Source organism: Carcharhinus amblyrhynchos, chromosome 25 (assembly GCF_965287045.1).
Source record: "Carcharhinus amblyrhynchos chromosome 25, sCarAmb.v2.hapA, whole genome shotgun sequence".
NCBI lineage: Eukaryota > Metazoa > Chordata > Chondrichthyes > Carcharhiniformes > Carcharhinidae > Carcharhinus > Carcharhinus amblyrhynchos.
Window position 1 is genome coordinate 22,395,161 of NC_137348.1, and position 22,974 is coordinate 22,418,134.

Consider the following 22,974-nt stretch of genomic DNA (forward strand, 5'->3'; position numbering starts at 1 on the left):
TATTGGTATGAGACGTTGTAAAGGAAGCAGCTGGTTGAATCCTAGATGTTTGAACACTTATGTAAAAGGGCAGAAGCGCATGGGGTTGGTTTGGGCACAGCATTATGGGGGAGGGCGGGGGGGCAAGTGTTTTGGGGAGGTGGGCAGGGCATTGTGGGGTAGACAAACCGGTAAGAATAAAAGAGGCAAGCTATGCCATATTCAGAATAATTTTTAATTATCGCAAAGTATTTGATCTATATGTTTATAGACTGTAATGGTGTTAAACATTGTTTAAACATTAAACATTGTTTACTGGCTAACAGCTATTTTATTCTGTGATTGTAAATTTTTGGCAATAATTGTACCTTTGGATGACAATCCTGAACATGTTTCAGCCCAGCAGCACCACATGCTACTTATTAGTTTTCTTAATTGCCTTTAAATAGCAACTGTATTAGGTGATAACATCCAAAAACATTGGTTCCAACACTTTAATGCTTCAATATCACCAGATAAAACTGCTCTGCATTTCAACTGGGAGTAAATCAACTCTGTTTTGCAGCTCTCAGATCCCTCGCATAAGCTTTTACTCATTGAGAAATAAGACACTGCATTGATAGACTACTCATGGGTGTATGTATCTACAATTTCAAAATCCAGATGACTGTGAGTGTAACTATTGCTTTTCAGGAATAAGTTCCATTCCTCTTATGTGACGTTAGCTCTTTTTTTTCCAATGAAGAACCCTTTTCATCCATGTGATATGAAGATGCACGGTCATTTCTGTAGTTGGAATAAAGACTCTTGCTCAGGAATGAACACCTAGCATCTTTTAACACATGACCCTTCTCGGGCTCAGAGGCAGCCCTTCCCCTGTATTTCAATTTCTTGTATTACATCCCCTTTATAATTCTGGCACTTTCTGATTGGATGACGCCCCATGGGCCCCCTGCAGCAGAGAGAAATGGCAATGGGGACAGAACAAAGTCACATTGAGAGGGATGGCAGGGAAGGAAAAGCAGTTGTCAAAGGGAGCCTGAACCCAGGGCAAGCAAGCCAGTGAGTCAGATCTATGCACAACCTACATGCCTTCTGTTCACACATTTTAAATATTTTATGCTATAGAATGTTCCAACCGCAAATGATATATTTCTTACATTATCTACCAGGTTATTAGATAGGAAATTTTACAGTAGCTGTCTTGGGATGTTGAAGATGCCGACAAGGCAATATTTATTGTTTATTCTAGTTGTTCCAGGGGCATTAATACAACCATATATGGTGGGTCTGAAGATACATGCAGACCAGATCAGGCAGGGATTATTTTCTATGATAATCCACAAATTATTAGATTTGTTGAGTTCAATTTTATAATTTGCAATGCTAAAATTTAAACTTAATCTCTAGGTGGTTACTCCAATACCATAATCACTGGGCTACCATCCTCTGTTTATTATTGGGATTGTCCTAGTTGATGAAAGCTAATAACCAAGTTTTACTTACCAGTTTGGTTTTCAGTGAGAATATCAGCAACCATACTAATGTGTATAGGAGCCTTGTGAAGTGTTCTTACTAGAGTCCTCAGAACCATTGGTCCACCTGATTTCTATAGCACTGCCAACAGAAAGTTTTTTGGCTTGGAAAACCTTGCCAAACTCGATGGCTGGTATGATACAAAATTTAAGCTCTGATCTGAAAGCAGGCTTTTTTAAATACGATGTATTGGATTGCTGCTATGTTTATTATTTCAACTGTCTACACACTGAAGGGTTAACCCAATTATGCAAGATGAAAGATACTTTTTCACCATTCGCATAATGCTGTGTTATTCAGTATTAATATGTCATGGAATTCTTTGTGAGTCACTTAAGTACACTGCAGAATACTTCACTGAAAGCTGAGAATCTATTGCAATAAAGTTATCTGTGGTTTAAGAGAGCCAATATCCTGGGCTGGCTTAATGTTTAATCCAATCTCAGACTTCAGGGTATTGTATATAAGCTATGATATCATGCAAATCTGTTGCTTGAGGTACAGTGTTGGGAATCGTTCCCTGATACCTACCCATTGATTTGGGGCCTCTAAATATGCAGCTTTTGAGCATGCTCACAGCATGGTGAGCTTTGCACGCCTTGGCTACTTTAACCCTTTCAGCTCTTAGTGCTTAAAGATTCCACTTTAAGGTGACAGAATATTGGTTACATGTTACAAGCTACATGAAACGTTTGTTGTATTATGTGTACAAGGATCTTGCTGTCTTTGTTTATGGATTTGTGACCCTGAATCTGTCTAAATTTTCCCATCTGCTGGGTTCAAGATGCAGGATTCTCTTAATGTTCAGTATATTTCACATAAGTAGCATTGGTTTGATTTCACTATATTTAGGCACATGTTTAAAATAATGTTGGAAGAAGTCCTTATTAATTCAGTTATGGTGTTCACTAGCTGATTGAACATGAGTTGTTCTGATCAGTTGAAGACGTGTTTGATGACCTAGAAGCAGTTATTGGTTGGTAGCAGGCTTCCAATGTCTAAATAAGTTTAGGAAATTGTTTTTTTTTAACCCATTAGCGAAAGCTACATCATTATTTCATTGCATCTGGGTTTGACATTGGTTCATCCTCTAGTTTTTACCGCCTCTACTGGGTTGACCAAGGTTTCCTTTGAAGAATAATGAATAACAAGTTTGGCGCAGAGAATGTTGACAAACTAAAACTAAAGTGATGACGAGTTCTCTGCCTAGGTTTGTTCTGTAACTGTGTAGTCTGTCCTCAGTCTGCATATGTATATTTTCGTTATTACTTGAACTGTCTAATCGGTACTCTGGACTCTAATCTCTGGACACCTAGAATTGTTTTTTTGAGATAATGTCTGCAATTGTTTTTAATACTAACAAGTTTCTTTCTAATATAAATGTGTGTACACAGGCACGTCCTCCAAGGCCACCAGTTAAGAAACCAAGGGGTAATGCGTTGCCAGTTGAGGCTCGAATATCCTCCATTTCAAGCCCAGAGCAGTAAGTATTGGCTGCCAACTTTCGCAGTTAAAAGTTAATATAAAAAACTGAACATTTATAACAGTTCTTACAGTTCACACTTAAAACTTTCTATTTAATAACCCATTTAAACCTGGCATTCTCAATTTGCAGATAATTAAAAGTAGTAAGCTGAGCATAGTGGCCCTGAATTTAGCATATTGAATGCTTTTATTCTTGACTAAACTGCATTGTCAGATAACATGGTAGGTGTGACAAGTGTTTTACTGTGCAACTTCAGTTAATATTTCTCATGTTATACTATAGAAAGAGTCGTGAGACATGTCATGTACTTCAAAATACACCTAACATGTTCATCTTAGTTAAACAGAAGGATTTTTTAAAGCCTAAAAACTTCAAAATGTTTACATATTTTGTACCAATCTTTTAACATTAATTTTCATACATTGCCTACTCCCATATCTCCAGTGATGTTTTTCAGATTGTCTTACTGTGAGTCTTGGCCTAACAGTGTTAGCTCGGTAATGTGAGTCTGAGGTGTCCACTCACCTATGTTAGGAAAACGTATCTCTGCTTTTGAGCCTGTTTTGGTTTCACATGGCAACAGATTGTTGAAATAGAAAATTGACAATTGTGATCACAATCATTCTATTTTCCACTGGTGGTGACACCAGGGTGAATAAAGCAAACTGACAATTTGTTCAGCTTTATTCTGCATTGTTATCAATAATTAATTAAAATAACAGAAGAGGTGCTGTCATGTGGGGATGCAAAAAGATCGATGTGTGCCAGACTGGGCTGTGGTCAGGAAAGAACAGCAAGCAGAATTACAAGCATGAAGTGATCCACATTGTGGTCAACAAGTTAATCTTTCAGAATTTGGTGCAGTTCAAATAATTTGGGTCTTTCTGTTTTTAAAATGATGAGAAGTTTGAACACAGAATGAAATATTGCACCTTTCCATGTATCCCACTATTGTTCCTGTCTGCTATCACGTGAAAGGCAAGTGTATGCACTTTTAAGTGAAACAGTAGCAACAAATGTGAATGTCACAAGGAAAGAATGCTCAAATATTTATACCTAGTGGCCGATGGTGTAATGGAGGGCATTCAGTTTCTTTTGACTTACCCTTGTTTTTTTTATTTTATCTGCGCCCAAATGTTGCTGTGGTGATGACAGCAAAATTGTTTGCATTGGCCATCATTATGCCACTGAAACTAATCACAGCTTCTGGAGATCACACATTAACAGAATAGTACAGAAATTTAGAAATTGCTGCCAGTGATTCCAAGTTTCTTCAGAGAGCACCCACACCTTCTGTTCGCCCCCAGACCACAAACATGCCAATAAATGGAATTGCTGAGAACTTCCACTCAGACATACTTAGTCTCCTGTAAAAACCCTTGACAATGTTGCACCTTATTGAATGAAGTGTTAACTGAGTTTTTAATGGCACTCTAACCTCACAATTATCATGAAACACCCTGGCCATAAGAAGCTAATTTTATATTTATTGGAATGTCAAATTTCTATGTAATAAAAAACCCACATTTTTTAAAAAAAAACTTTATTTAACCTGCTATCTTAATCCAATTATAATTCATTTCACTATTGAAAAACTAAAGCGATAGTGAAGGATTAGAAGCACATTACTGTTTGTGAATACCCCAGTTTGATTAGCTGCCTATCTGCTCAGTGCTGCTGCTGGTCAAACAGCATGAATTAGCACCAGGTTTAAACTTCCATTGGGAAAGGGAAAAACCATGCTTTGAGCCCTTGCTTTACTGTTGACAACAAAATCCAGGCCAATGTTTGCTGAATCATTCTCCATGTTGGGTATCCAGTATCACCAACAAGTACTCACAGATGTAGAATAAAGTTTTCTTCTTACTAACAATTTGGGAGGTAGTGGGTTGATGGCAGGGTAATGGGGGAGAGAGTTAGACTTACTTTTTATTTATAAGATGTTTATGATTGCATAGGCAAGGCTTTTTCTCCAGTTGTTTTCAGCCCAAACTGGCACCCACCATTACAATGCCAATAAAGATTTTTCAACACACTGCCATTCTTCAAGCTTTCTTGAATAAAGTTGCAATTTTGGTGTCAAATTGTGAATCATTAAATCCTTTAGGCTGTATTTATTAGAAACTGTGATGTGACTGTTCAAGCCTACTTTATGTATGACCCTTATAGCCTATTAATCTGGTCTGAATTCAAACCCAAGTTTCAGAAGTCAACACGCCATGTCCTGAACCAATGTAGCATTCAGTTTTTCTCTAAACTCTTTCTACAATGCACTTTTTAAACTTTCACATATTATAAGCCAATAGTCACTTACTCACATCTTTATGCAGTTGAGAATTGATTCCTGTCCACCTTCATCTTTCTCAAACCAACTAAATCGAGAATTCTTGGGCCATAGTTCTTTCAATCATTGCTTTATCATTCACAAGAATTGTGGTTCCTTGTGCCATTGAGTCAGATTTGGAATCTTCTTTACTTCACCCAATTTGAGAAACGTCCAATGCTGCAGCTTCCTTTCCTGTGACTTGAAGGTTAGTGTTCCCCATGCTCCCTGATTCATTATTGAAGGTCAGTCTGTTAGGACTAGTATCCTACTGTTTGGAATTACCTTTCAAAATTGTTTTGCCTTGTTACTCTCTCTGCCCCTGACTTCAAGCCACCCCTTCCTCCTACTTTAACTGTGTTTGTTAACTTCCCTCTACTTTCTGCACTGCCCTTTCTCTCCTCCTCCTCCTCCTCTCCCCCCCACCACTACCCCCCATCAGATATCTGACTTCTGCTCAGTGCCCACATGTCTGCTTTGTTATATGTTCAGGGAAATTTATTAGCATTTCATCTGCATATTGCAGCCAATTCTAGTCACCACCCGGGGAATATTTGAAGGATTCAGGGTTTGTGGTGTAAAAAATTACTGTAATGGTCCTGAAGAATAATGGTTTTAGTTATTAACAGAGATTAAAAATCCTGGGACTGTTACCCCAGAGCAAAAACAGATAAGGGGAGATTCAATGGAGATACTTAAAATCGTGAAGGCCTTTGATAGAACGAGCAGAAACTGTATCCAACTGCAGAAGGGCTGTGAACCAGAATACCTAGACTGGGAACCAGGGACAGCATGATTGAAAAAAAAAATTGTGCTTTGTATTGTTATGATGTGGAAAACACTGTCTGGAGGGCGATGGATGCAGATTCAGTCACAACTTTAAAAAGGGGATTGGATATTTGGAGGAGGAAAAATTTTCTGGGCTGTGGCAAAACTCATGGAAGTGGCACTAACGTGTATCTGTTTCAAAGTACCAAAGTACCTTAATGGGCTGACTGGCCTGCTTCTGCATTGTATCATTCAACAATTCAATGGAAGTTAGAATCGCTATATAAATGAAAGATTTTCATATTGTATAAAGTGGAGAAGAGATAGATAACCTCATGATAATGATTTCTTCTGTCTGAAAATCCTAGTGGACAGGTTAGTTAGCTGTTAAGACAGTTCATTTAAAAGATTCTTGCCTAGTCCAGCAGAGAGTACCAAGGAATTCTTAATAGTGTTCAAACAAAATATCAGCAATTCCAGCCATGCCTTTTAGTAGATGAATGGACTTCACTCATGGACCTTGTGTAAATAACGCACCCTTTAAATTCACACGTCAGCTGTGCAAAACGCAAATTTTAGATTTTAAATCTTAACAATCTCAAAGACTTAGCAAGATTCTCTGGGTCAGACTAAATCCAATGGAGAAAACTCTAATAACTTCTGGATGTAATTCATGATATGCAGAGCAGAAATGTGCATGATATAATGAATCATATTTTTCCAGGGTTTTTTTGCGCAAAGCTGGCCAGTTACAATTTCCTTCCAGTTAATGGGTAAAGAGTGTAAAGGACTGAGAATATATCTGTGCAATTGTCAGTTAGAAAATAGTAGATTAAATTGATGATTACAGTAAGCGTGTACATGCAAGTCAGTCAGCCAGTATGTAATAGATATGAAACTGAATTATATATTGAGACCTAGGGCAGCCTGACTATTTCTTTTACAAAGTGGTTTATTTTCACAGAATTGTGATTCTGTATCGTGCCTGATCATTCAATCTGAGGTTCTTAATGCTTGAATTTATTTGGTGTGCAAGTGTATTTTCTGTGATTGAAGCTAGATAATATGTCAGGTTAGACCGTAATTCAGCAATAAATTCTTTCTTGTTATCTCATGTTGCCGCCATCCTAGTGGCTTTATGTTTTGATCATTGCAGCAGTAAGCCATGACAATATAGACCTGTTCTTCCAAAGCACCATTGATATGTATGAATTTAGACAGAGGACTGGACAAGACTGACAAACTGAACCCTTTATCTCTATTAACACATTTTGCACATGAAATAAACTCACTTCTCATTAAACACCAAACTGTGGCAGACACAGTTGACCTGAAAAAGAAACATGACCCAGTGCAGAAGAAAGCTAAGCTGAGTAATAATCCTGTTTCATACTGTTGGCTGTAATGCTTGCACGTTTATTAACTCGCTCATTTTTTCATACAAACTTTAAGTAATAAGCTGCCAAACAAAATAGAATTGTGAATAGTGTTCTCTTTCGTTGGAAGGTGTGGGTTTGTACCTGCATTGGACAGGCTATGAGAGAAGCTACTCAACACAGGAAAGTAGCTTCCCTGCAGAAAATGGGCACGCAGTTAAACAGGTTACTCTTTGCATGTTGCAGCAGCCATCTGTGAAGGCTGAGAGGAGAATACCTACCTGTTGTCCTCAGTGAGGCAATTAGATGCAACACAGAATTACCGAGAAAGGAAGAAAACAATTCTCACAATTTATTAGGATGAAACCAGGGACGTGATTCCCAATTTTTTTAAAGTTTTGATTAACTTGATAATCTTGTTACAACAAGAGTCAGACTCAGATATTCATTAAGACCTATTTGTTTTGTTTTTTAAATTAGTAATATTTTTAATGTCAAGTTCTTATTTTAATTTGTTTTGCAGCATATACCTTTTCCATCATCATAAATCTTCAACTCAGCTAAGCTAAATGAGCACAGGAGTTTAAATCTTTTGAATTCATATCTTTCTTCCCTAAATATGCACATATATTATGCTATACTTTCATAAATTCTTAGATATTTTAATTCTGAAGGTTGTTAAATAGAATAACTTCTTTTTGTGAAATCTGAAAATAATTTAATCATCGTAAATTGCAGTCCAGTTCTGTTTAAAAACAAGAACACGTTTGTATCTACTGTCACCAAAAGCAATATTATCAAGTAACTTTAAGTTAGATGAGTGTCCATACTAAAGTAAGATAACCTGCCTTCAGTGTTTCCACCCATGTTATGCTTTACTTCTCTTGTGTAGCTTTACTGCCTCCTTGTGGAATAGGGCAGGCAATGCAGTACAGAGTAACTTGAAAGTAAGTGTTTTAATAACAGTTATTATTCTGTTATTTTCCTCTATTTTGCTGCACTTATCAAGTAGAAATAAAATTGATGACGTTTAAAAGGTCTGTCTGTGGGGATAAAACTTAATGGTTCATATTCACTTTAAAACAAAATTAAATCTCCATTCAAAACTTAAACTTTGCATTATGCTTGCCTTATAGTCTCAATTAATTTAATCGATGTATCATATTTAAGATGATGCAACCTTTCAACATTATTTGCACTTAGATATAACATTTGACACACAAAATATTGAGAATTTTATCCATTCATATTTCCAGAGTCCCTATGCACTGATTATGTATTAGAAATCAGTGAGGGCTGTAGTTTTAAATTGATAGTAACCTACTAATAATTGATTCCATGTAGCTCTTTAATTTGACAGTGGAAACAATCTCCTCTAAGGTTTTGTAATATTTTTAATTAGGACTGAACATTGGCCTCTGCTGCACTGGTCAGGTAATTTATAATTGAACTCCATTAGAAAAGGGGGTGGAAGGATATACCCCAATGCATTAAAATTTACATATTTTATTAGCATTTTACCATTACTTGTATATAAAACTATATGAACATCATTAATATTTAGCAAACAATTCACCGCTTCGGACATATATGAATTCTGATGAGCTGCTAGTTCCTTTGAGACAAAGTGCTGTAGAGGTTAATACATTCAGCATGCAAAATCTACTTTTTTAATTGATGCATTTCAATTAAATGTTTCATTTTGCTTCCTGGTGTAATGTTAATAGGGCTAAATGCACTGTATTTTTTAATAGAAATCTTTAGAATGAATTGGGAGGGAGAAGCTCTCAGTTATATTTCTTTGTCACTCAAGGCACTTGGGTAAATACACAGCAGCAAGATGTGAAGGCCATGCAATCTGAGAGAGCAACATCATCTAAACGTGATAACAGCAACTTTCATTTCTTCACTGCCTTTAATGTAGCAAAATGTCCCAGGGACGTAAGAGTGCAGATATCTCTAAATGTTCAAGAGCGGGGAATGTTTACCGTGAGTCGGGGGAGAAGTCATGGAACAATCTGAAAACAAGGATGAGAACTTCGAAATTGAGTAATTGTTGAGCAGGAACCAATGTTGATCAGCAAGAATAGGGCTGGTAGGTGAACAGGCCTTGGTGCAAGCAAGGACACAAGCTAGAGAGTTTTGAATGGCCTTAAGAAATTTCTTTGTTTCTGAGGTTCAGAGTTACAGCAACATCTTCAGATTATTTTCAGGTGATATTGTCTTTTGAACTCTAGATACCTTGGCTGCTAAACTCATGCTTTCATTAAACTACCTTGTTTGTTCAACTTTCTTAACACGATATTGCAGTGAAGTTCTTAATTTCATGCGTCACTTTTTGTTTACAGCAAGCAAAGGATGCAAGATATTCTTCAGGGTTCTTAAAGGATTATCAAAGGAATCCACTTATTTCTTCTCAGTTAGCCCACATCATTTACATGTTACCTTTCCATGACTCACCTTCAGGGCATTTCACTTCCTTGCTATTCCCTCTTGTTCGTTAGATTCATCTGAGGCTCCCAGCCTTAGTGTGGCTAATATTGTGTTTACGATGCCATGGTATGTAGGTAGATCCAACATGGCCACTCTTATTGCAAAAATAATTATTTGTGTAACTGAATAGATCACTTCAGAAAACATCAAGAGTTAACCACATGATGTCACAAGCAGACCAAACATGGTAGGATATGAGTGAACGAGTTGGGATACTAACAACAATCCAGCAGCTTTCATAGCCTTTTTTTTCCTCTGATGCTTGCCTAAAATTACTAGCTTTGTGAGTTCAATTTCAGAATTTGGGTTGGTGGAATTTGAAGTTAGAGCAATGGAATATTGAAGAACAATTCATGTGTGACATTGGGGCCCATGAGCTGCATTTCCTGATAAGTTGTGAATTCTTCATGGTGTCCTATCACACAACACCAATCCATTTTATAAAATAGAGTGGATCTTATTGTGAATGGTTACATTGCAGTGTGTACAATGTAAGAAAATTGCTATGTGGCAGTCGGCTTCTATATGAGTTGATGCAAAAACTGCAAGTAATCCCAGAATTTGTTTATTTCATTCAATATTTAAAGTATAGTAGGTAAAAAAAATGTTTCAACAATACAAACTTCAAATTAACAGAATACAAACAATGTCTACAAATGAATTGGCTCATCAACCCTTTGAGCAATATAGAAAATATTGACTGCGCTTCAGGTCTCTGCATACATTGAAGTGGCAACATGCCTGTGCAAAAGGGCGTCCTTTGCTGCACAAAAATTAGGCACCAGCAGTAAAATGAGGTGTGTTGGGATGCCACAGAGCCATACGGCACCAGCTCTTGCTTCTGATTGCTCATATTCCACACTGCCAGGTTTGGAGACCAGCCACTTCCACAGAGGGGGGAGAAAAACAATCATAGAGACACACAAGGTAGTGGCAAATTGCAGGATGACTTTGGCAAAAGCCCAGAAACAATTTGCCTGCCTTCCCTCAGCCAGAAGATGCTACATTACACAAGAGGACCAAAGGAAGTGGAAACAAATTAAAATAGATTTCAGTCGACAACAATTAAAATGGTTGTGGTTTTATTCACAATCAGCCTTTGAGAAAATTATAAATATAAATTATTATTTTTAATGAGTGCTCCCAAAATGAGAACACGTCAGCTGAAACCCTTTTAAAAACAATGCTTGTTATTTTGTTAAAACAATCTCTAATTGAAAATTTAATTAATTTTATAATTTGTTCTTGTTTTGTTGCAATTGTAAATGTCAATAATTTTATCAACAGCCAGTAAATTTAAATGGATTAGTATATTGTTAAGTTGCTGCGTGCCTTGAATATTTCTAGGATAGTATGAAAATGCTTATGCATGAAACGTGAGTTCAGAACACTTTGTGAGCATGATTAATTCTCAATGATAATGTAGTAATAAAGTCCTGAATTTTGGCATATTCTAGACAAGCATTGTGGATCAAACATTTAGGTGACATCTTAAAGGATCCCAAATGACAGTGCATTGGAACAATGTTCTGAAGCACTGTCTTTTCACCTTCACCAGGTCCGAAGCCAGCCCAAGCAAAAGGGATGATGTTCCATTTTCTGTATCAGCCATTCAGGATCTCAACTGAAAAGCATCATGGCAGCCCAGTTAAGAATTGGACCAGAATCTTCTGTGAATCTCATGTCTGCTGAACAAAACTACCCCAAGCCAGCCATTAATGTTTGCTCTGAGATGGTCTTGGAGAAAGAGCAATTGTTGGTCACAAAGTGCATGGTTGACGTTTGATGCCACTGCAGAATGCAAAGCAATTGAGAATGAAACTATTTTCGAGAAATGTAACTGAACATGTACAACAGATTTGGTATAGGGTGGTCCAAAGAGGGACTTGCAGCCCTCATACGTATCTCTATACCGACTATATTGCTTCATATTTTGTACAACTATTTTTCCAAAAGAAATATTATATAGTATATGACTCTATTTATTTGATTTTGAACACTATATCCCTATAGAATAGATTGCTACCATATTTATACGACTTCATATCAGACAAGGTTCCTTGTAAAATAAAAACTAAAATCACAAAATTTCTTTTTTTCTACTTGTGTCAATTTATTTTATTTAGGTTTAGATTTGTCACATTTCACTTCTAATCACTCGATTGAAATTCATATTTTTATGCATTCTGGTGGTTAAAAAAAACCCTCAAGATGTGGTCCTTCCTCATTAAAATAAACCCACACCATCATAAGCTATGAAGCGAATCTTAGATTTTGTAGAGCTGTATTTGTTACATGATACTTAACAAGGAACAGCCTCTGCTGTCATTGTTGTCACATACTAACAGTAACAGAGGACATGATAACGAGACATTAAAATAGAGGGGCAAGTCATCCACATTGTAACTCAGCCAAGGGATTAGGAGGCAAGAGCTGGTGCAGTCATGCAGAGCTGATGGCGTTTATAGCTGAGACAGACAGAAAATCTTTTTTTTCTTATTTGTGGTTGTTTTCTATGTACCAGCACTTGCTGTGACCTGCCTTTCTGCAGACAGATTCCTCAGTGTGACATCCAAGCAGGTAACAGGTACTGAACGTCAAAATGGGTCACTGAATCAAATTAATTAGGAATATGGGGTGTTTTTGTGAGATTATAATTCTGTTCTTTTTTAAAGGACACTAGAAAAAACAGGTAACAGAATAAACACATTTTTCTTTAAAAACCCATTGTGACCCTGCCTGCTATAGTATGGTTTACATCACAAAGCAATTGTTTATAATATTTAGAACACTGAGCATAGAAATGTTCATTACTTTTAATTTACATATAATTTCTGTTTTTTACAACACCCCACATATTGAACTAGATCAATACTCAACTATGCCTATACTTAACACCTGAATGTGCAAAGTCACCAAATTAAACAAGTGTTTAAGTATTGTGCATGAATACAATTTAAAACTAAATCTGATACATGATACATTTTTAGTGGCACAATACCTGAAAGTACCATACGGAATGTTGTTAAGTGTAGGAACTCCACTTTTTGAGTGCCACATAAACTGTGGCCAACATCTTTGAAAATTTACACCAATTATGGTTTTGAAGTCAACAAACTAGGGCCTTGTTTTCACATGTGGAGCATGCATTGCAGCAGCAATTTCATTCTAGTCTTTTTCCAAAACAAGGGTCGCTGTTGCTGATTGCAGTCCAACAATCCCTGCCAGAAGTGCACAAAGTAGATGTGAAGTCCGAACTGGATTAAGTTTAGATATGATGTTGACCGTTGATGAGTCCCCTACCTGCACTCACTATCCGGACTCCCACATACAAAAAATTACTGATCAAATAAAATATGAGCAAATGACCAGTGCTCAATAAATCATTTTGCAACAAGGAGTCATTCAGGGGAGCCTGTCCGCATTAAGGATGGATTGACAGTTCAATGCAAAATTGGCCATATTGATTCACTGAAATTAAATAGTGGAGTCATCCCAAAAAATAATATGTTACTGGGGAGATCAAATTTTACAAGGGTTTTCCAGCCCCCTTGTAACTTCACTGGAAATCTCAGATAAATGGCTACCTACACATTTTATCCAGTTTCTCTCAAAATTATGGTGGGAAATTCCACCTCACATTGTTTTATTTGAGAGCTATGACATGATCTGCTGACCCAAACCTCTCAAATCCTGTTCCTGTCCCACTGTTTTTGGTGCAGCTGCAGAATATGCCCCTCTGATTAACTTTGCACTAACTTGTGAGAACTGTGCCAATAAATCACAGCTGATCAAGTTTTGAGAGAAATCAAAGGGATTAGAGAGGTGTTCATTCTAAGGATTTTATTACCTCAGTTCAAGAAAGTTAATTAGAAACAAGGTAATTTTTCATTTCTGATATCTGAATAGCAAATAAGGTAGAATTCATTTTTTGAAAGCTGGTATTCTATTAATGTGCACGTGAAATAAGGTGCAGTAGCTTGCCGTTAAATCATAACAATTCAGCTTAGTAATAAAAAAACAATTTTATGTTTTTAAAATATGAGTAGAATTTGAGGTGTTTATGTATGTACATTGTCCTGCAAAATTAGGATTTTTTTAATTTATTGGTATTTAGAATTTATTTATTCTATATTTTATTTAGAATCAATAGTAAACTCCCTCGTGATAGACTAGAAAGTTCACAAGTTCATACTTTAGTCTGCCTCGAGTTAGTTGACCTTATCCTAGGCAGAAGCCAGGTGCTATAATTGGCTTTAAAGATGGCAGAGGTGGTCAGGCTTCCCACTACCTAATAATCCCTAGTGGCAGTATGCATTGTGAGGTGCCATTGGTTACCTATTCTGTCGTCATACACACATGAACAGTTGTCAGATAGGCGCTGGAAGATGACAAGTGGAGTGTACCGAGCAGGGAAAGCAACTCCAGGAACAAACAGTAATGGCAAAGAAAAAAAGGGAAATTGCTTTTTTCCAGCTGTCATCATCTGTAGTATGATGTGCATCTCACATACTGTCTAACTTGTCAGCATACAGGGGCCAACATTTGAATTATTTTATTTACAGAGTATTACACAGATTTAAATGATAATTGCTAGCGCAGCTGGATATATCTGATAATTAAAATCATGCTGTGTGATATACTTATGCTGAAGAGTTAGGAAAGGTGTGCATATTTCCTATCACATGCAAAAAGTCAATGCAGAATCCCATGTACTTTAATGAACTGACCACCACCCATTACTTTTAAGTCATACATGAATTCAAAGCATTTTTCATTTTCATTTCTGGGCATTGTGTCTGGAAAAGTTTGCTAAGTGTTTGAGATACTAATAATGGAAAAAATTGGATTTGTGTTATCTGTTGGAAAATTATAAGAAAGTAATGTCCAAATCCTGCTAAAATCGTAGAAATTACAAGCATCCAAATTTTAGAGTGAAATGTATTGGACTGCCAGCAAGAGACTGCAACTAAATGATGCTGAGATGGATTGGGGACAGGATGTGTAAGAATGCAGAAAGATGCCAAAATCAAAAGGTACTCCAATAGATGTTGGAAATCCAATGTTGAAATATAGCTATTTTGTTTCTTCTTTATTTTCATCTTAAAAGTTGTCTAATTTGTCAGCATATGGGGGCCAATATTTGAATTTGGGATCATGGCCAGTTTGACGTGTTGAATGCTGTGATTTGTGGTGAGAAAGCCATGTGATTTGGAATTGCAGAAATAAGTTCTTTCACAAACTCAGCAGTTTTTTTTTCATTATCAACATTGTTGAATCTTTGTGTAAAGTGTTCCAGCATGTGAAATGTATTCATTTAGTGCAACACTTGGCAAAATTCCATTTTATTTTCCCTTTCCTGTCAGTGTTCATGATGTCTATATGGGAACACTTTACTTCCTTTAGGCACGTTACAAATAATCAGGCAAGATGTTTACCATCTCGTGTTTCAACAGGGTGAAGCCTTTTACTCCTTTTCCATGATTTGATAACTGTGCTTGTGAAGTGATAGTAGAAACCTAAAATTAGAAGTGTAAGTAATTATATCTGTTGTTTGCAGGGTTTCCTGTTTATTTCATGTTCTTGTACCAGCAATTATGTTTTTTATTGGTTATTCCCAAATGAAAAAGAAGTAAAAATCATTTGCGTTATCTTGTCCCAGTCACAGACCCAATGAATTCTGATCAGTATCCGGGATATGACAGATCAAATCCTCAAATTCTGAGATTGCATGAAGCATCGGGGTTTGCAAACCTCCTAATTTGTGTGTATTGTCATTAACAACCTCTAGAAATGCACTTGATAAGCGCAACAGTGAATATGTAATGTTGGAGATGTACATGTATTAAAAAAAAATCTGAATTGTGACCAAAGCCTGCGCCAGCTACATGGGTTGCCGTTATCAGAAAGTTCACAATGATATAAAGTACCAAGATGTAAAGCTGATTAAGTTTGACAGTTCACCATATTTTTAGGCTGGGAAGTTCTTTAGAATTGCTTCTCCTCTGGCAAAGTAATGCCAGCAGAACAGTTCTGAATAACTTTCAACCTTTGTTTCTAACCTTGGCATATCACATTCTATTTCATGGTCTTCTGGACTGCATGATTTTATTTGGCTCATTGTGCCTACACTGGCTGTTTGAGAGAGCTATCCAGATAGCCTCATTCCTCATATCACAGCAAATATTTATCCAATTCTTTTTTAAAAAATTACTATTGAATTTGCTTTAAGATCATGCATTCCAGATCATCATCATACATAAAAAAAAATTTTTCATCTTTTTGCATCAATTCGTTCCATTGACACTTACTTTAAATTTGTTTCTTCTGATTACCAACCCAGTGAAGTCAGTTATTCCCAATCCACTAAGTTAAAACGCCTCATAATTTTGAAAATCTCCTCATAACCTTTGCTGCTGCAAGGAGAGCAATCTTAGTTTCTCTAATCTCCTCATGCAACTGAAATATTTTTCAAATAATTTCTTGAGCTTATTCAGTATTCAAATTCAGCATCTTGGTTCTTGAATATTTTTGCAATTACTGACAATGGACTGCTGAATTTGCGATTTTGCTAAATCTCCATTGATTATGGCCATGTGAAAATGTATGTCCATCCTTTTGAATAGTACAGAAATAACATGTTAAAAGCTATAGAGAAAAGTAAGCAGTCACTTTACATTATTGTCCTCGCGGTTTCTGCTGCATTTGGTGTTTAAACTCAGCATCCGGTGATATATGTGATGGATTCGCCATAGTCTTCTTCCAGCTGCTTTGTGAGACTCTTGGTGCCAGTTGATTTATACTGAGGCTTATGGCTTTGTCGTTCCTCTTCTAGGTATATTGGCATGGAAAGGGGGGGGGGGCAGTGAGGAATTATCTACAATACATAAGTGTAACTGTTTATGAAATGCCATCAGTATTTACTGTATAGATTGTGTAATATATCTTGCACTTGGGATTGGCAAAAAAGTTGACCCTGTAAAAATTGGTAATTTTGATATTCAGAAATAACCTTGTTAATTCTTGATTACTGCCGGAATTTTACTGCCTCGCCTGTCTGAGGCTCATAAGATCCTGCCCAAGGCCAACGGAGGATGCCGTTCTGCAAGCCTTGTCTGCTCCGGTTCTGGGGTGGGAGAGGCAGTAAAATTCCAGCCTAAGTGTTTGCCAGTGCCCTTAAAAACATATTTCAGGCACAGTATAAATATTTGTTTAATGTAACCAGAAAATGAGCAATTGTTTAATAACGAATGAACTCTACCTTGCCCTAGAAAATGTGTATTTAAAAAAAAAAGAAATGTCTTTCTCTTGACATGTGCTAACTATGAATATGAGAATTAGTGAACTATTCATGTAAAAGGAAGCATGTTCTTATGTTCTTATTTAGTGTAGAGGTTTGAATAATTGAAGAATTGAACCTGCCCAATCATAAAACACATTCTGCCACATTCCCACCATGGAAAATTTGGAGTAGCACTGACATGTAATCCTTGAGATCCTTTAAACTATCTCATTTATGTAACCCTCCCCTCCCCCCACTTTCCAATATTTCATTCCGTTAATGTGTCTTGGTTTCAGATTGAAATGTTCCTTTATCCACCCTGAAATCTTTTGTGGGTTCGCCATAAGATGCCTCACAAACGCTTCTTGGCCTTTTGGCTGAGATCAGGCATCAGATCAAGCTCAAGATGGTGTGTAATGCCTTATCCTGTCAGATTGGATCGTGTTTGCCTCTCTTGAGGAGACCATGAATTGGATTCAATTGGATCTTGAATTTGGATTTTGGAGCAAGCAAGAAATGGATTCAAGTTTGCCTGGTCTTTCCTAAAATTGGCTTTGTAATTTTAAGAACAGAGTAAAACATTTTTTTTAAAAAAGCACCATGAGGCAACACACAGATGTAGTAATAAAAGGCAAAAGGTAATAAATACTTCAGATCTGGAAATCTGACATAAAAACGGAAAATGTTGGAAAAACTCTGCCAATCTGGCAGCATCTGTTTAGAAAAACAAGAGCTAACATTTCAAGTCCAATTTCAAGTCTTGCAAACTCGAGAGTTCCAATTTAAAGTCATATTGGACTTGAAATATTAACTTTGTTTCTCTTCATAGATGCTACCATATCTCTTGTGTTTTTCCAACACTTTCCGTATTTATTACACAATTATGATACTTGCTTACAACTACAAAAGCATTTCTATTCTTTTGACTATTCCCTTACTATTATTGTGTTTCCAAATAACATTTTGCTTTCTCCATTGCCATGGTTAGTTTCCTGTGAGTTGTCTTTGTCACAGGGATTCCCTTCGACTGCTTTTTGACTCATTTTCCTACCCAACTTTCCAGTCCACCCCATGGACCAATCAACTCTGGAATATCTCCAGAAAGCTGCAGTATCCTGCAGGTAGTCTAGTATTATGTTCAGAAAGTCTGAAGTTCTCAAACAAAGAAGTCAAAGAGAATTTCCTTTTGCGCCATTCCAGATGTATGACGTATCCAAGACCTTCCTCATTTACATGAACTTCAACAATCCTCAATTCTTTTCTTAAAGCTTTATTGAAATCAAGCCCTAAAAATTGGTGATTAATACCTCTTTATAACAATGAACTCCTATTGAAATTTCATATTCTCTCACTTTCCAGTATTCTTGCTCAAGCTTGTTATCTTTCTAAATCATTTGGGTGTATTTTAAAGTTTAATCTCCTGGATTATGTCACTTTTTCTTGTAACAAACCTTTATCTGTCTGTTGTTCCACAATTCCTGCTTTTACTGATGAGATGTAAGACTAATGAAGCAGCAGTGTGTAGACAATGATTGTCCCAACCAGCAGTACAATGTTTCTAATAAAAATAAAGCCAAAAATGAAAGTAGCTAAATTATACAATAAATATTGGTATCCCAACATGTTTATGCTTCACCTAATACATCCCTGAAGTACAGAGTGGTTTGAAAGTTGATGCTTTAGAATCTCTCAGCCTGAGATGATCTTTATTTGTGGACAGTGATGTTCAGCATTTGCTCTTCATTGAGTAAATTTGAATTTTCTTCCTGTTTTCTTCAGCATCGTAAGGCCCACACGACACTACACAGTCTTCCTTTCTGAGGATTCCTCTGATGATGAACTTCACCATGAAGAGGACTCTATATCTGCCTTCTCTGAAAGCTTTCTCTTCACTCCTTTTGAATGGTCTACTGACTCTTTCATTTATATTCTTTTGATTGAGAAACTTGTGTGTGACTGCTTATGAGTAAATGTGATTTCTACAGAATATACCTATTTAAATACATGGCTGTATCGAATTGAGGAAAAAAATAGCAGACCACATAGATCAAGTGTCTAACAAACTACTGCATTTTCTTTCCTTGGTAGGTTTGGGTAGCACGGTGGCACAGTGGTTAGCATTGCTGCCTCACAGCGCCAGGGACCTGCATTCAATTCCCAGCTTGATCACTGTCTGTGCGGAGTCTGCACATTCTCCCTGTGTATGTGTGGGTTTCCTCCCACAGTCTGAAAGATATGTTGGTTAGGTGCATTGACCATGCTAAATTCTCCCTCAGTGTACTAGAACAGGAGCTGGAGTGTGGCAACTGGAGAATTTTCACAGTAACTTCATTGCAATGTTAATGCAAGCCTACTTGTGACACTAATAAATAAACTTTAACTTTCACAAAACCTAAATCCTTTGCTACTGATCATTTTATTTGCTGAGAGAATTATGTAGCAGCCATTCCTGTTAATCATACAGAAATAGCTTTATACACTGCCAATATTTTAGTTAATCATGTAACTGAATAAAAGTGCAAAGATGCTGAACTAAAATTTGATAGCCAGGAATTTGCCAATGATTATTTCATGATAATTGCATGATGGCATGGGGGAGGTGTTTGTCAATAATATAGTAACCAGTCACTCAATAGAACTCACTTTTCAGCATTATTGCTCTCTCTCTCTTGAACTATCAAAATGAACGCTTGAATTATCAAAGAATGCTGAGAGCATATTTTAAAGTTATGCTCTGATATATTTTCTGTTTGCTTGAGAAGTTCAAGTTGAATTTCTCTTCTGGTTTCTGTCTAAAATACGCCAACAAGTAAATAATATTTTGTCCGTCAATAATTAGCCACTGGACAATGCACCATTGTGGCTGTTCCAGGCATAAATAAATTATCCGTTCGATTGGCAACTTTTGGGTTCACTGTTAGCTGGAAATTCTGACCAATGCTGAAGTTTTATTTGTGTTTTGTACCTGCAAGGACTAGGATAGATTTCTGTTGAAGGCATACCAGTTAACTGCATATTTCAGTCAGAATTCTGTGCTAGAATGATTTTGACTAAAAATCTAAACTGCATTCTGGCCAAAGCACAACTAATTATAATTAATGTGATGGCCCAGTAGGTGGCACTTTTGTGAGATTTCTATCTTGGTGGTAACAATGGCTGAATAATGAACCTAGTTAAATTTTGGAAAATAGACAAAAACATTGTAACAGTCATCTGAATCTATATTCATTTGTTTTCTTTTGTCTGATTAATACACAATACTTTTCTAAATAACTGCTGTGACATATCCAATATTGTATTTCAATAATGACAATTTTAACATATTACAAATAAGCAGAGAGTTGCGGAATAAGGATCTTATTCTATGAGACAATTCACTTGTGAGGTCTTCCACCTGAAGGTAATAAGCTCCGTATACTGCTGTTCCTGTTTGAGTATTCTCTGCTGGCCATTCATATGTAATTTTATTTTAAATTGTTTTTGATGTACCTTTCATGATGAGTTGTAACTGTAAGTATGAGAGTGTTTAATGATCAGAAGGTCCTTTTGAGTTGTCTTTCATTTCCCAAAACTTTGCAATCCCTTTAGCAGGACTGAGGAATTAATTTAACATCTTAGTCTAAGATAGAAGGTATTGCAGCAGTGATTCATTAGGACAGCTGATGTGATTGGAGCTCAGCCAATGTGTGAGAATGTAACAGCTTCATTCAGGAACTGTGCGATCACCTTTTAGAAATTATAGTGGAGCATCAAAAGACATGCAACACAGAGACTGCTGAAGGTGCAAAGAGGATATACAGGGGTTACGTCTCAAGAGGGACTGCTCACTGTTGACTTTGCATATTTATACACTCTTACGACCGTGTCTATTTGCTAGTACCCATGTATTCTGCAAATCACATGGCAATATGACAAACAAAGGACTCATTCAAACCTGAGATTAACCAGGTCACAAATTGATCAGATCTCAACCCCTAAATCAATCAGGCCTGCAGCTTTGTGCCTCCAATTAAATTTACTATGGTGTAGCTATTCTCCTCTACGTTTCTCCCTTAGCTAACTTATTCCCCTACAAAATGACCTATGCTGCTGAAATGGCCGGTGTGCCAATTGTAAAACTATTATGCTTGATTGGGAATCAAAGTTTATGTTCACCAAAAAACTGACACATTGTGTTTTTCTTCAGACGGTAAAGTGAATGAACAAAATGATCAGGGCTGCCAACAAACCTTTAAATATCTTTTAGGCTATTTCAAAAAATACTTAATGTTTAGTTAAATTTAAGGATAATTTTCTAAACAACATTTTTACAACATAACCTGAAAAATCAAGATTGTTTATTAAATCAAACTATTCATTCTTTTAACAAGTCAAGTAATTGGCTTAATAGAATAGGTTCCACTGGAAGATAATACTAGCCTAAAATTGCAAGGAATAGGTTGATCATCCGTCCCATCAAGCATATTCCAGCATTTACTATGGGCTGGACAAACTCATGTACTAACTTAATCGGGCACTTGCACAATGCATAACGTTGAAAATGGTGGCATGAAACCTGGAATCAATCTTCATTATAACAGCTAGAATAACAAAATAACTGCTTTATGTTCTGCGGTAAAATGGTTCAACTTTGCATTTCACAGGTTTTTAACAATAGCAAATATGAAATCATTTAATTAGGTATTCTTCATTCAGATACAAACCTAATTCTGTCTTTTTTTTTGATGTCGCAATACCAGGCCTCAACCATATAAAACATTGAAGGAATCCGATATAGTTGATGGAGAGGTTTTGAGCACAGAGAAAAGACACGGGCCAACTATCTTTCCCAGCCTCTCAGTGCCGGGTAGGAATATGGATGTAAACTTATTGGATGACATTTTCAGCAGTATAAAGGTTACCTCACAACACCAGCCCCTCAGCCAAGCCAAAAGTATGGAAGATCTGAGGACACCTAAAGAGGAAGAAATAGAAAATCCATTTGGACATCAGGTTTGTGCAAATGATTTTGTACTGTTCATATATTTTTTGACCAACTTTGGGAGTGCAGTCAAAAGTCAATTTACTTTCAGTAAGACTGGACAAACCCAGGGATGGGCAGGATTGGAAAATCCCACCCATTCTTATGACCCTTGATCCCAGTGAAGGCTCGCGGCCAGCCAATTCAGTGCCTAGATGCCATTTAATTTGGTGGGTCATCTCTAGAAGAGGCAACATGGGATGCTCATTAGCTCTCCAGCCAGCAGGCAAGAATACCGCGATTGCCTCCATTAAGTACTACCAATTAGTCTGACAAAGACCTAGAATGATGTGGTTTGCTACCAACACAATGAAGATGTAGAATAAAGGAGGGCATATAAGATGGTGATTAATGAAGAGGGAGTGAAAACTTTAGTAGCATTAGTAACTTGGAGAGAGATTGAAGGCTGAAGCTAAGAGAAGTCTTGGTATGGATGAGAAAATTTCTTGTAACTTGTCCAGCATTGACAAACTCCAAGCAAGTTCCTGGGTAATGGCTCTACCACTCTTATTAACTGAAAAACACAGCTCTCGTACTAGTGTGGGACACAGGAGATCTTCCAGATCCAAGTTGCCAGCAGCACCTCCCCATCAAAGCAAACATTGTTTCTTATTAAAGTCCATTCCATAGTTTGATTTCAAGTAGCTTGATGGTGAAGAGGCTAGATCCTTAGAAATAAGTTCTGCCTGGTAACAGGAAAGTAAAAATTGT

At 36.8% G+C, this 22,974-nt stretch overlaps 2 protein-coding genes across 11 annotated transcripts in view; one reads left to right on the forward strand and one right to left on the reverse strand.

The window, feature by feature from the left end:
- The window catches only part of dennd1a (DENN/MADD domain containing 1A), a 547,788-nt gene that overhangs the window by 518,271 nt on the left and 6,543 nt on the right, over nucleotides 1–22,974 (forward strand). For 4 of the 10 annotated variants that reach the window (XM_080211932.1, XM_080211934.1, XM_080211933.1 and 1 more), the window contains 3 exons: nucleotides 2,910–2,998; nucleotides 19,023–19,148; nucleotides 21,983–22,235. In XM_080211932.1, the coding sequence (XP_080068058.1) occupies nucleotides 2,910–2,998; nucleotides 19,023–19,148; nucleotides 21,983–22,235 (468 nt within the window). Of the gene's footprint in view, nucleotides 1–2,909; nucleotides 2,999–8,360; nucleotides 8,512–11,418; nucleotides 11,475–11,519; nucleotides 11,605–19,022; nucleotides 19,149–21,982; nucleotides 22,236–22,974 lie in introns of those variants that run through there. The other 6 variants (XM_080211937.1, XM_080211938.1, XM_080211939.1 and 3 more) reach the window with 4 other exon arrangements.
- LOC145358179 (protein crumbs homolog 1-like) overlaps nucleotides 11,660–22,974 on the reverse strand; it is a 243,980-nt gene continuing 232,665 nt past the window's right edge. Inside the window, exon 13 of the mRNA XM_080211931.1 lies at nucleotides 11,660–11,752. Coding sequence (XP_080068057.1) covers nucleotides 11,660–11,752 — 93 coding nt within the window. The remainder of the gene's footprint in view (nucleotides 11,753–22,974) is intronic.